The sequence below is a fragment of the Alnus glutinosa genome, chromosome 2 (assembly GCF_958979055.1).
Source record: "Alnus glutinosa chromosome 2, dhAlnGlut1.1, whole genome shotgun sequence".
Taxonomy (NCBI): domain Eukaryota; kingdom Viridiplantae; phylum Streptophyta; class Magnoliopsida; order Fagales; family Betulaceae; genus Alnus; species Alnus glutinosa.
The window spans coordinates 18,868,434-18,882,963 of NC_084887.1; the positions used below are offsets into that span (position 1 = coordinate 18,868,434).

Genomic DNA, 14,530 nt, shown 5'->3' on the forward strand with positions numbered 1-14,530 from the left:
CCTTATTCAGGAAACAAAATCAGCGCTTCATGGAAAGCAGATTGCATAGTTGTCCGTCCTGACGCCCTCAACTATCGTCCGGACGCTGTCTAGAGAAAATCGAATCAAAGTCAATTTAGGTCTTCTGTAGCCTATAAATAGAAGCCTCTAGGCATGTATTATTTATAGAATTCGGTATTGAATTCTCTATAGCTTAGAGAGGGTGTTTAGGGAGATATTGAAGATTTGCTAGCTTTCTAGTAGTTGTCAGTTTTTGATTTGATCAACTGTGAAGTCTATCTTAGGGAGGAGCCCTAAGGTAAAGGATTCCATTGAAAACTCCTTTAGGTAAGAGACCTGGTTGGGAGGCGTTCGTGTTGGGTTACACTTCAGAGTTCAAGGTACGACCACTACCATCAGGCGTATGTGAGTGCTACTGCTTTGTAACTAGCTTTGTCTTCTGAATAGAGGATATCTTTGGTTTGGCTGCCCCGAAGTGGTTTTTCTCTTAATTGAGTTTTCACTTCGTCAACAAAATATTTGTCCCTTTAAATTCTGCATTTAATATTTTGTTGCACATTGTTCACACACACAGAGTTAATTAGAAGTCATCTATTTTTCAGAGTCCTACACCGGTTGGTGTGGGCAAAGAAACCCGATTTGGTTTTCCTTATGGAAACCAAACTTACGAGACAGAGGATGGAACTCTTCAAAACCAAACTCGGTTTTGATGGGTTATTTGTGGTGGATTGTATTGGCAAAAGTGGTGGGCTGGCTTTGTTGTGGGAGACAGAGGTGCAGGCCAATATTCAAAATTATAGCAGGCGACACATTAATGTTGTTCTTCAGTTTGGATGTTCGGAGATAGAGGGGAAATTCACAAGTTTCTATGGACATCCTGATGGGCTAAACAACCGGAAGCCTGGTCCTTTCTTAGGCATCTATCGAAGCTTTACCCAGACGCTTGGCTTTGTTTAGGAGACTGTAATGAAATTATCAATGCGGATGAAAAAATCGAGTATGACAATTAGGCCCCAACGACAAATGTCTGCTTTTTTACAGGCTTTGGATGAAAGTGACCTTGCTGACTTGGGTTTCTCCAGGCCTCGATTTACTTGGTGCAATGGAAGAAGCGAGGGACATCATATGAGAGAGAGACTAGACAGAGCTGTGGCGAATGGAAGTTGGAGCTCTCTGTTTAATGTTGTGCAGGTGACGATTCTCACTCCCAATATTTTGGACCATCATCCCTTTCTAGTGGCATTTCCCAATACTAAGGACATCCAGTGGACTAAAAGTCGCAGATTTAGATATGAAGCTAGTTGGACTAAACATTGTGACCTCCAGGAGGTTGTCAAGAAGGTGTGGAAAGCAAAACAATCAGTGTCGGATCCCTGGAAGGTCTATAACAATCTTACTAGATGTAGACGAACGTTGAAGCAGTGGGTGAGAAAAAAAGTACATCCGGTTGAGGAGCAAATTCAGAATAAAGAGGAGGAACTTCTGGCCCTGCAATTACAAGACCATCCTGATCTGCCCAAGTTGGAAGCCCCAATTTACTGCTGAATTGCATGATTTAGTGACAAAAACTCTAAATTCTTCCACGCCTGTGCCAAACAAAAGCATAACCGCGGCAGGATCTAGAACATACAGGACAACGATGGGAGAAGATGCTCAACAAAAGAAGACATAGAAGAGGCTTTTGTAGGATACTTCAAGGACCTGCTTACAGCTGAGGAGAATCTGGAAGTAGAAGCTTGCATGGATGCTTTGGATTAGAAGGTAACTCCTGCGATGAACCAGAAGCTACAAGCAGAGTATACAGTGGAGGAGATTGCCTTAGCTCTAAATCAAATGTCCCTTTTGAAGTCCCTCGAGCCAGATGGCTTTTCAGCTTGCTTCTATCAACACAATTGGGGCACAGTGCACCTTGAGGTATGCTCTGCAATCTTACATTTTCTTAAATCGGGTAGCATGGATGCTCACATTAATACTACACATACAACCCTCATTCTGAAAGTCCTTTCTCCTAGTCTAGTGACAGAATTATGGCCAATTTCCCTTTTTAATGTCATTTATAAGTTGCTCTCTAAAGTTCTTGCCAACAGACTGAAGACAGTTTTGCTCGAAGTTATATCTTGTTATCAAAGCGCATTCCTGCAGGGTCGCCTAATAACAGATAACATCCAGCTGCATATGAGACCTTACACTCTATACAGATGAGGATGTGGAGCAAAGTTGGTTTTATGAGTATAAAGCTCGATATGAGCAAGGCTTATGATAGAGTAGAGTGGGATTTTCTGGAGGCAGTTATGGTGAAATTGGGTTTTGTGAATAGATGGATCAACCTGGTAATGACTTGCATTAGAACAATGACCTACAAGGTGGTTGTGAATGGTAATCTAGTGGGTAACATCAAGTCGTCTAGGGGAATTAGACAGGGAGATCCAATCTCTCCTTATCTATTTCTTCTATGCACAAAGGCACTTAGCAACCTATTTCTTAAGGCAGAAATGAGAGGTGTCATTATGGGGGTTCCTACTTCCCCTAGGGCCCCCTGCCTAAGTCATCTCTTTTTTGCAGATGATAGCTTACACTTTTGTAAAGCTAACTCTGTAGAATGGAGGCGGTTATTGAGAATTCTTGGGATATATGAAGCTGGTTCAGGGCAGAAGCTTAACTTGCATAAGACTTTAATCTTCTTTAGCAAGAATACTAATTTGGGTTGAAGACAAGAGATCCTACAACAATCAGGGCTACAGGAGACTCACCGGTTGGATACTTATTTGGGGTTGCCCTCATTTGTTGGAAAATCGAGGAAGCAAGTATTATTGAGCGGGTATCTCAAAGACTTGGCAACTGGAAAGTAAAATTTTTGTCCCAAGCTGGACAGGAGGTGTTGCTGAAGGCGGTTGTACAAGCCCTTCCCACTTATAGCATGGGAGTCTTCTAAATGCCGGTTTCTTTGTGTAAGGAACTCAATAAACTGATGCAAAATTTCTAGTGGCAGCACATGTCAAAAGGATCCAAAATCCACTGGATGAGTTGGGAGAGAATGGGAAGATCCAAATCGGAGGGAGGGTTAGGATTTAGAGATCTTGTTATTTTCCACAAAGCTTTGCTTGCTAAGCAAGGTTGGAGGTTACTACAGGATCCATCCTCCTTGATATCAACCATTTTTAAGGCCAAATACTACCCAAACTCGTCTTTTTTGGACGCTAAGTTGGGGTCCAGACCTTCGTTTGCGTGGAAGAGTGTATTTTATGCCCGAGATTTACTTTTGCAGGGTGTCATATGGAGGGTTGGAGATGGTCGATCAATCAAAATGTGGGGGGACAAGTGGCTGCCGAGCCCCACCACCTTTGCAGTTCAATCTCCTCCAAAGATCCTAGCCGAGACTACTCTGGTTGCTGACTCAATTGACCATGGAACTAAGGGTTGGAATATAGAGCTTATTCAGGATGTGTTTTCGGAAGATGAAGCCAGAGTCATTGTTGGTATTCCTTTAAGCTTGAGTTTGCCTCCAAATAGGATGGTATGGAGGGGTACTACGAATGGGAGCTTCACAGTCAAAAGTGCATATCATCTCGGTAAGGAGATCTAAGCTTTGGAAGGGGGGTAGTGTTCTCATGTGGAGGAAGAGGTGGATGTGTGGAAAGCCATTTGGGCATTACAAGTACTTAATTCAGTAAAGTTATTTATGTGGGAGCTCGTCACAATCTACTACCAACTAAAATGAATTTAGTCCAGAAGAATGTAGTGGACGATTCCTCATGTCCTTGTTGTGGTGTGCCTGAAGAGACCCTTTGTCATGCTCTATGGGAGTGCCTGACAGCACAGGATGTATGGGGGGGCAACTCTTTTTGCTTCCAAAAATGTCACTGGGTAGGGAATGATTTCAACTCCTGTTTGCTTATTGTTTGGAAAGAGTACGCAGGGAGGAGTTAGATTTATTAGCAGTGGTGTCCAGGCGCATATGGCTGAGAAGGACTTCATTGATTTTTTAGGGCACGTTTTCTCACCCCAATGTGGTATTCGCTGAAGTGGAAAAATCTCTAGTAGAGTTCAAGAGATGCCAGCAAAAGGAGCCTTGTTGTTTGTAGGCTGGGGAGACAACACCATGTAATAGACATATTAAATGGCAACCACCTCCTTACGGTTTGATAAAGATTAATTGGGATGCCTCTGTTAACAAAAATAAGGGGTGGATAGGGTTGGGGATGATTGCTAGGGATAATAATGGTGCTTGCTTGGGAGCTAGAAGTGAGACAAAAGAACTGGCCATGGATCCAGCGATGGCGGCACTAAGTGCTATGCATTTTTGCAAGGAGGCCGGTTTTTTTGATGTGATTATGGAGGGAGATGCTGCACAAGTTCTTAAGGCCATCAACTCAAGTCCCCCTTTCCTATCTAAGTTTGGTCACTTCGTTGAGTCAATACATAATGAAAAGAGGTGCTTCAGGTCAATGAGCTTTTCTTTTACTCCTCGAGAAGGAAATTATGTAGCACATGCTCTTGCAGCGGAGGCATCGAAACAGAGGGTTAATAACATTTGGATGGAGGATTTACCTAGCCTTCTTGTTTTAGTAGTATTGTAACTAGGGAACAAATTGGTCCCTAGATCCTCTTGTAGGATCTTTTTTTTTTCAACTGAGTAATGATATGAGTTACTTTCTTGTTAAAAAAAAAAAAAAGAAGAAGAAAAAAGAATAATTCTATCTAGTAAATTCCTATACAACTACAACATAACGGAATGACTTGAGAATAAAAATAAGCTTTTGAACTTTATGATAGTTGTACATGAATATATTAAATAGAATTTCTCATAGTAGTAATGTTTGAGTTATAAGGTGCTTTATCTATGTGTTGTAATTAGTGGTGGTGTTAAAGATGGTACCATAAATTTAAGATGATAATTGATGGATATTTTATCTTTAACGTTTCAATGGTTGCCATGGATGAAGGTCCCCCATGTTGGATTTTTTTATTTTGCCATATTTGCTTCATTATCCTTACACGTGATCCTTTAGTGTTTCCACAACTCTAGGTTTTCAAGTTTTGTGACACTGATTTTAGTAGAACACGTATCATAATTTTATTGGCTATGACGTGTCATACTATCGGAATATGTTAATTCAATGAACGAAATTTAATTATAAAGAATAAATTATTTTTTTGACATACCTAAGAGACCTTTTGAGTTCATTTTGATACCATTACATTGTTTAAAAGTCAACAATTACTAAGTAAGTTTAAAAATATATATAAAGAGCTAATCAAGTGTCTTGTAATTCAATTTTTTCAGCCAATGTACAACATCCCCTTCTCAAGTAGCCATCACCTTAACACGCCGCTCAGTCTTAATTTATTGCTTTTGCACCCAAAAAAAAAAAAAAAAAAAAAAAGATTTTTTTTTATTATTATTATTTTTTTTTTATCGATTGAGACATGCACCTTAAAATTAAGAAAAAGAAAGGTGTTGATAATGCCAACCATTGACAGAGAGTGCTTTCATGGAAGGAAACTCATTTTGAAAGGGACAACTTATCTTCGGGCGTTGTTTAATTTATTGCCCCATATATAGTTTTGGTAATTATAGCATAATTTTACTTAATTTCCTTTTCATTGGATTCTTAACGTAATTTTTAGCAACTGCCAAAAATGATGTATCTCAATGTAACTTGCCCTTTTCCTTCTGTTCTCTCCCTCTCCCTTTTTAATTTTCACATATATTATGGCGTTGTTTGGTAACGCTATGTACAAGTTAGATTAGTGCTCGATCTTGCACTGTTTATACATTTTTTTTTTTCTCACATTTTCATATTTTTCAATTACAATCAACATTAAAGCATTCTCACTTTTTTCACTTTGTATATCACGTCAATAATTTTTTTATTTTACTAGTCAAATAAAAAATTCACTACAATACAATTTTTTTTTCTTCACTTTTTTATAAAAACACTTTTTACTTTATATCATATGTATCACTTTTTATAATTTTAAAATTAACAATCTACTAACAACCCACTACTCTGTAAAGGCACATGTCAATTACCAAACAATGCCTATATGTCAATTCATTTTCCTTTATGGTCGTGAACAACATCGAAGGGTAGCTTTATTTGGATTATCGTTTATGAATGAATCTACACGTTTCCACTCGTAAGCTTCTAATGAAACTATATATAATTAAAAAAAAAAATGAAAAAAACTCCACTTTAAAATAGCGCTAATAGCATTGCTCAAAATAATATCCGGCTTATGTGCTTAAAACTACAGCACGTCTGCTGGCAAAAAAAAAAAAAAAAATGAGGGGTTGAGCCACAAAATATATTTTTACTGCTGCTTGACCAAGATCTTCTTGTATATGGCAGAAAATGAGCTTATGGTAGAAAAGGAGTTGGTTGTGCCACAAACTGTATTTTTACTGCTGCCTGATCAAGGTCTTCTTGTATATCTGCTATATTTTGATTTGTTTCTAAATATGCTCTCAATTTATTCAATTCCATAATTAATTTAGGTCTACTTTAGGTTTACTCGTTCATCACTCATAGTCTTTATAAATTAATAAACAAATTTACAATCAAACCTAAATGAGAAATATTCTTATAAGAAAATAAACTATCGTAATAAGAAATATATATTCTAGCACCCGCAAAATAAGAGGAGACTAATAGAATTAATGTTGCCAGCCTTCCGAGCCAGCGGAAGAGTTTCCAATGATCAAGTCATGTAGTGTTTTAGAGAGAGGCTCAATAAAATTAATGCCATGCCTTATTTGGTGGATTTGTGACTCTTTTTGTGCGAGGTTCCTAGTGGGTGTTGTCTGATTATTTGCCACTCGGTAGACTTGTAGCCATGCTATAACTGTTTGTGGGAATGAGGCTCTAGGTTTTTTCAGCACTTTAATTTGTTTGGAGAGGGCCTTGGTCTTCAAGTGCCTAGCAGAAGCATATGCTTTTGGTGCCTTGCCGGAGCTAGGTCTTTGAGCCCGTTCCTCTTGTTTTGTGCTGTATTGCTCCCAAATTATTTAATTATAAATAATCTAGAGTATTACTTTTAACACCTCATTATCAAATAAGAGTTGCCAAGAGTATTCACATGTACAATTTTTTTTTTTTTTTTTTTTTTTATTTAAAAAAAAAAAAATCTTTAAAATACATAACTAGAGCACTAAGTACCATTCAAAATTATAAGTCCCCACCATACACAATAATTTTCCCGAAGACGCCTAGGTCCGCCACTATACCTTTGCCCTTCCTGTCCCGAATCTAGCGCCATCTAATTCAGAAAATAAAATTATTTTACAGCAATTGTTGTACATAGTTTGATCAGCTTTGATGCTTTCTTGCGTGACACAGGATAAAGAAAAATAAAAATAGTGTGAACTTAATATATTTTCAAAATATTTTGGCTTAAATAAATTAAAATAAGTCTAAAATGCTAAAATTTAACTTCAATTACTTTTAAAATCGTTTAAAATAAGCCTTAATAGAGATTTAAAAAATGTCCAAAAATACTCGTTATCTAATATGCAGATAGTAGATAATAACTGTATTTAGTAAGAACATGATATGTATGAAGATGCATATATTTATAAGTGTAAATATTACAAATAACCGCATTCGCATCCATTTCTGCTATTAAGGTGCACCAATTTTCACAACTCTGTTGGTACAACATTGTTTCCCAGCATAATTTCAATCAACTGTCCAAGGGAAGCATATGAAGATCCACCGTTCACAACAGCGTTCCTACTCTTTCCACTCATCTCTTTGACCTTCTTCCTCACCTCACTCTCACCGTCTATCAAACACTTGACCGCCTTTTCAATATCCTCAGCCACCACAAGCTCACCGCCACGCCTATAATCCAATTTCAGTTCCACTGCTAAACCCAGATCTCTCACCATCTGGAAGGCATTGATTTGCTGCTCCGCGTACATCGGCCACACAGCAATAGGTACACCGTGCCACAAGCTCTCCACGATCGAGTTCCACCCACAATGCGATACGAACCCTCCGATCGCTTTGTGGGCCAGCACCTCCACTTGCGGGGCCCACCCGCATATCATTCCGATTTCTCTCGTCCTTTCCAAGAATCCTGTCGGCAAGACCTCCTCGAGATTCTGGCTATCGGACGGTGTGGCAATCTCATTAGCACCTAGGGGTGATGCCAATCGTACGGACCAGAGGAACCGGTGCCCGCTCCGCTCAAGCGCAAGTGCGGTCTCTTTCAACTGCAGCGCACCGAAGCTCCCCATGCTCCCAAAGCATAAGAACACCACGGATGATGGAGGCTGAACGTCGAGCCACTTCCTGATCTTATCATGTTCCGCCTGATTTGCCTCTGAATTTGTCTGACCCTTGAGGTTAATCAACGGCCCTGCTGCGTAAACGGGAGGGATTCCATCATCCAAAAACGAGCTGAACGCATGGGATTCCAGCTCAGGGAACGTATTGACGATAATACCCTTGGCCTCTTTGCACTTTCTACCATGGTTTACCATGGAGATGTACCCACCTTCTTTGTGGAACGCAAATCCAGGCAAAACACTAGAAGGAACCGGGTTGACATAACTAGGTACGACCGACTCGGGATCCGACTCAGTGAACTCGACACCGAGCTGGTCATGCCGGGTCGGAAGGTAGAGCATGAAGCCAAGAAAGGCTGCATTACAAGTGAAGAAGACATACGATGGGACACCGAGTTCATGAGCCACGTCAATCATGCCGGTGCAAAACATATCCACCACCAACCCGGCAAGCGGAATCGAATTGGATACGACGCTGCTGAGGATAGCTTCTTTGACATGAGCTTTGTGGCTGTCAATGATGTCGGTGACAAGTTTTTCAACAGAGCCAAGGAGAAGCTCTTCTGGAGGGGGGTCTACTTGAGGAAGATGAATACATTTGATGCGGGTGTGGGAGGCAGCAATTGATTGAAAGAGGGAATCTAAGTTGTGCGCAAATGGCGGCTTTATGACGAGAACAGTGATTGAGAGACGATCGTCCCGATCAAGTAAAGTCTTTGCAAACTCGATTATAGATACGAGGTGGCCGACTCCAGGGGTAGGGATGAACACAAGCTCTGATCTCCTCATCTTCCACTCTTGATTACTGCCCCTTTGGGATCTCCTCTTCTATATATTTTTCATCTATATAGAGCCGGAATAACAATTAAGAATTCAAGAGCGCAAAATCCAATAACAATATTTCTCAATAACCTGTAAATGGTAGTGAAATAATTAAAATTTTTTAGTTTCACAAATTAGTTATTAAATAAGTCATATTTTTTCTTTAATTATTTTCTTTCTACGCAATACAATTATAAAGAAGCTTACAGCAAAAATTTTCCCACTAAATAACAATAAATTTATAATATATGAAGTTGAAAAAAAATTATGATATATGAAAGTTGAAAATTGAAAATTTTGGATATATAGGTCACTGATGACGCAAGCAGTGCATTTATTTTTCGAGCCACGTGGAGGTCAGGGCAATGGAAAGGAAAAGTTTCCTAGAATATGAAAAAAAAAAAAAAAAAAAAAAAAGGAGAGAAGATATTTTATCCTCTTAACTTTTATATCTGTGGTTTAAAAGCCCTAACGAGCCACCCTTATCTGACCGCAATGAAGATGGCAAGCCCTAACGTAATCTTATAAGAATGGACGTATGGGTAGAGTTAAGATTTGAGATTTGGAGGGGTTAAATAAAATAAATAAATAAATAAGGGTCTAAAATTAAAAAATAAATAAATAAATAAATAATTAAGATAAAATTTAACTTTTTTATAAAAGAATTTTTTTTTTTTTGAAATTACCTTGGCCCTTGGGGACCAGGCCCCCAAGACACAAGGTAGCTCCACCCTTAATGTCCAAACAGTACACAAGTCAATTTTCGTAGAAAAAGACAAAAATAACTAAAGGATAGATTACGTTAAAAATTTTAAAAACTTTGATGGGAACATTACCCTATTAAAAATTGGAGAAAAAAAAATTGTCACACTTTTGAGGGCAAAATATATTTTTCCCATGAAAAAAAAAAAATTGGTCTTTATATTTTGTCTTACGTGGTAGGCGTCTTTGAATGGGTCACTGACGTTTTGTAATTGACCCTAAAAGAGAGTTTAGGTCTTGGTTTGAGCATTTGAATGCCTCCAAGTGGTTTATGGTGCGTTTGGGAATTGAATATTTTGAATATGAATAATATTCTGAATCTGTTTGTGAATTTCGAGGTAATGAAAATTTGTTTGGACGTTGAATAAAATTCAGATTCTTTTTGAATATGTGTTTGGATGTTGAATTTTTGAGATTGAAAAAAAGTGTTTTTTAATGATAGAAAGTGATTGGAAATGATTGGATTGTATGAAAAGTTGTGTATAATGATTATTGTTATGAAAATAAGTGTTAAATTTTTGAGATTGAAAAAAATATTTTATTATAGTAGGAAATGATTGGATTGTATAAAAAGTTGTGCATAATGATTGGTATGATAAAAAATAGTTAAACTAATAATAAAAAAAAATAACAAAAAAAAAATTACATAATTACAAACCACAAACCAAAAAAATGAAAATTTTAATTTTATTTATATTTATTCTTATTCTTATTCTGTTGTAAAAACAGAAAAAAAATAAAAATAAAAAACAAAGAAAAAGAAAGATAAAATAGTGTTTTCGGCTGGACTAATGATTTAATTTATTTTGCTTTATTAAATTTAAAGCTAAACACGTATTTTTGTTTTAATTTTATGATTAATTTTAGTTAATTTTATTTAGTAACGAATATTTTCCCGAGTTTAATATAAATTATTTCCTTCTCATTCTCGTGAAAAATGAATTAAAAGCAAACAAAAATTATAAACCGTAATTATCGACATATTCGTTAACCACAAATTAATTTGAGCAAGATATATCTAACATAAAATAAAGAAACTAAAAGCAAACATAAAATCTATGGGAAGGGAAAAGAAACAGATAGGTAAATTACGTAGAAAGGCTGGCATCCAGTCAAATCCATAGCTCCATTACCGTTTATGAGCGGTACTAAAAATAAAAACGGTTCAAGTAGCGATCCCTAGTAGTATCCGACATATACTACACAATAAACTGATACTAGTGGAAGCAAAATATATGATATGATAACCACCTGCATTACAAACCAAACCACTTCAGGCAAAGATGAGAACCAACAAAAACAGTAACCCTAACAAACACAGGACGCAAATCCATGTAATACCACAGCATCGCACAATGCCCACGACAATCCACGGCATGCCCGATGTGTTGCCCTGCGCTTGTATGTGCACAGCAGGGTCCTCGTGTACCGGTTCAGCAAAATTTTGCATCAATTCATCTTCCCAGTAGAAATCCCCGAGATGATTCTACAATAATACATTAAAATGGGATGAGACTACCACTGCTACATACCCTTAAACATAAAATCATTAACATATAAATGCTGGTTCAATTTGAGGCTAGCGTTTTCTTACGAGTTCATACCATGCCTAGGGGACACTTGTAAAAACGCCTCATGTAGTTCCTTTCTGTTCTTGAAACAAGGAGTCTCATGGGTCCAGCACCACATGTACAATTTACCTCAACGTCCATGTCTAATTGGTAATGCGTTAAAAAAAAACAAAAAAAAAAACTTGTAAAACAAAATTAATACGGGTACAAAATCTGACATAAGAGTATATTTTTTTTCGAAATTAACCAAATACATGCGTAAAACCACAACCATACGTAATGCAGTTCCAAAACAAAATACACTACTTGTACAATATAATTGCAATTTTTTAAATTTTCCGCATTCTAGTGTCCATGACGGGTATTCCACATTGCTTGTGCAATGCCTTCTCTAAATTGGGCCATTTCAACGGATGCTGCTTGGGAGAAGTCATAATGTCTTGAATTTGATGGGCCTGCCTCATCATTGTTGCCATATTCATCTAGCTGCTCACTCATGTCTGCCTGATCGACGTCCATTTCCGGTTCTGCTGCATCATTGCCGCTGAAGATTTCATCATTCGGATTGTGTACCCCGACGAAGTTGTGTAGCGTGCAACATGCCAATATAATGCTAGGTTGACGCACCAATAAGTACCCAGGGATGCCATTTAATATACGCCATCTCCTCTTCAATGTGGCGAAGCAGTTCTCGATGATCATTCGCAACGATGAGTGCCTAAAGTTAAATAGTTCCCTGTACCCACGTGGCAACGGCCTATTGCGATAAGTGTTGAGATGGTACCTCTCCCCTTTATATGGAGGCAAAAAACCCCGCGTGCATGGATATGCTGAATCAGCCACGTAATAGTGCCCTTCATAAATAATGCAATAAAAATGTCAATATAGAAACGGACAGAAGAAAAATGTTTGATGTATACTTAAAGGCATTTTGACTACAAGGTACACACCATCTGTGGGCCACTCAAAACCGTTGCCACCTATAACAGCATCCTTAAATACGCAACCATCGTTAGCTGTTCCCTCCCAGCCAACGTACACGAACGTGAATAACATATCGAAATCGCATATTGCCATCACGTTGTGTGTGCACTCATTTTTTCGGCCACGAAAGAGGCGTCGGTGCTCGACTGGGACTTCCACCTTTATGTGTGTGCCATCGATCGCACCAATACAATCCTATCAAAATATAGAAATAACAAAAATAATAAATCATAAAACCGGGGCATTGTGTATAGTATTTGAAATGTGGCATGAATATAATATTGTTGTGTTACAGAAGGACATGAACTCACCTTGAACCAAGGATAATATTTGGGATCACCGCTTACATGTGAGTGCACCCCAGTCCTGTGACGAACTCTAATGTAAATCCTCGCTAGATGACCCACTGCACCAAGCACCGTCTTGATATGGCGGTTTATTGTCTCAGTGGAATGTTGAAAGCGATCTGACGTGACCCGCTGCCCTTGGCTGTGGCCGATAACCACAAGAAATATAGCCACACTTTCCTCAACCTCAACGTTCCTTGTACTCCTCATGAGTTGGCGCTCCCTCAACTCAGTACACAACGTTATAAACTGGGGTTGCTCCATACGGAACATTTCCTTAAACGGCGTTGGGTTACCATTCAGCATGCACATTATATACATGGCCCTTCGTAATAGCAAATTGCGTGCCGGCATTTTGCAGTTTTCATCGTCATCGTCATCGTCATCTGATATGTCTAGCACAGCCAATATCAAATTTATTTCGTCATCAAATTCCTGTTCACTGTCCTCATCCATGGCGTCGAAAGGGATGTTAGATCCATCCATCCTACCAACGGACACATTTGAGTTTAATACAGCTTCAAATAATTTGTACAGCATACCAGCAAACATAGATTCAATTCAATTATTGTCACATATGCACACAGTAAAACACATATCATCAATCATACCACAATGCAATAACTAATACCGAAGTTACATTAAACTAACATAATTGGTCCTCAAAGTTAAGTGAAAATAGAAGAACACATTGCATCCGAATATAATTGTCTCATACTTAATACCTAAAATACAAAACAAACATAAATTACCCTCAAAGTTAAGTACAAATACAAGTAGCTATTTGCAATCTTATCCTGCCTGTCAATCATCAAGGGGCTTCTGCTTTTTTAGCCAGATCAATCTACGTGCTCTTGTCATGCGGATCCACGCGGCTTGAAGTTGTTCATCCATCAGGGCAACTGTTGCATCTACATAAACCTCGTCACTAACCTCATGCTGCAACTCGTCCAAGAAGTCGAGAGCCCGATCCATCGGGAGTGCGGATTTGGCAGTGCTGTGCTGTTGTGTGGAACTCATATCCAACTGACTCCGCCGAAGCAAGATGTCTTTCCTTGCCTTCGCCATCTCCCTTAACTCGTCGTACAAAGCTTGCTTCGAAGCCACCATCGCGCTTTTCGTTTGCTTGGAGGCATTTTTGCCTGAGGATCCTTTTCGTGTAGATCCCATATTGACGCCCAGTCCAATATCCCGCGCTAGGTCAGATGGTGTATCCTCCACCATCAGCTCTTTCCCCCTGCGCCTACCTCCACCAGATGAAGGTCCACTGGCCTCATCATCATAAGGACTGTCGAGGTCAACAAATGCCTGTGACGGATAACCTTTTGCTCGACTCGTACGACCAGCCCCACCACTATGCACGTGCATACCCTCCGTCTGCATACGGTGCATGAGACGTTCTTCCTCATCGGCGTTAGGCGGGGAATGTGCGGAGGATCGGCGGAGAATGCCCGTTGCAGTGGACAGATCGAAAAGGATCCCCAGCTGCTCATAGTTACGGCACCCCTTTGACTTGAAGCGTGTGATTCTATCATCGACCTACCAAAACCCGAAAAAGGCACTCAATTTACATTTAGATGTTTTCCATGATTTCTATAAAAGATTGATCACACTGAGGTAATTTGGGATAGAGCATACCATCTTGGCACGCTCCCATTGCGTCGGGGTCCCACTGACGGTGTTTAATATAGGGTCCTAGCCGAAACCGGTTTCATGATTTAACAGGCCTGAGAAGTCTGTGTGGTCTATAC

At 38.9% G+C, this 14,530-nt stretch overlaps 3 protein-coding genes across 3 annotated transcripts; 1 reads left to right on the plus strand and 2 right to left on the minus strand.

Annotated features, from left to right (window-relative positions):
- The first annotated feature begins 999 nt into the window (after positions 1–999).
- Positions 1,000–1,545, plus strand: LOC133860333 (uncharacterized). The gene has a single exon (XM_062295960.1). The coding sequence runs from the start codon at positions 1,000–1,002 to the stop codon at positions 1,543–1,545; it is 546 nt and encodes a 181-aa protein (XP_062151944.1).
- A 6,009-nt stretch (positions 1,546–7,554) lies between these two features.
- LOC133861481 (UDP-glycosyltransferase 71K1-like) lies at positions 7,555–9,146 on the minus strand. Its single transcript, XM_062297274.1, has one exon. It carries the CDS (start codon positions 9,080–9,082, stop codon positions 7,640–7,642), a length of 1,443 nt encoding a protein of 480 aa, XP_062153258.1. The 5' UTR covers positions 9,083–9,146; the 3' UTR covers positions 7,555–7,639.
- A 2,647-nt stretch (positions 9,147–11,793) lies between these two features.
- On the minus strand, positions 11,794–13,331 carry LOC133860334 (protein ALP1-like). Its single transcript, XM_062295961.1, has 3 exons — positions 12,744–13,331; positions 12,399–12,627; positions 11,794–12,302 (listed from the first exon to the last, which is right to left on the minus strand). The coding sequence occupies exons 1-3, from the start codon at positions 13,329–13,331 to the stop codon at positions 11,794–11,796; spliced, it is 1,326 nt and encodes a 441-aa protein (XP_062151945.1).
- Between the last annotated feature and the right edge of the window lie 1,199 nt (positions 13,332–14,530).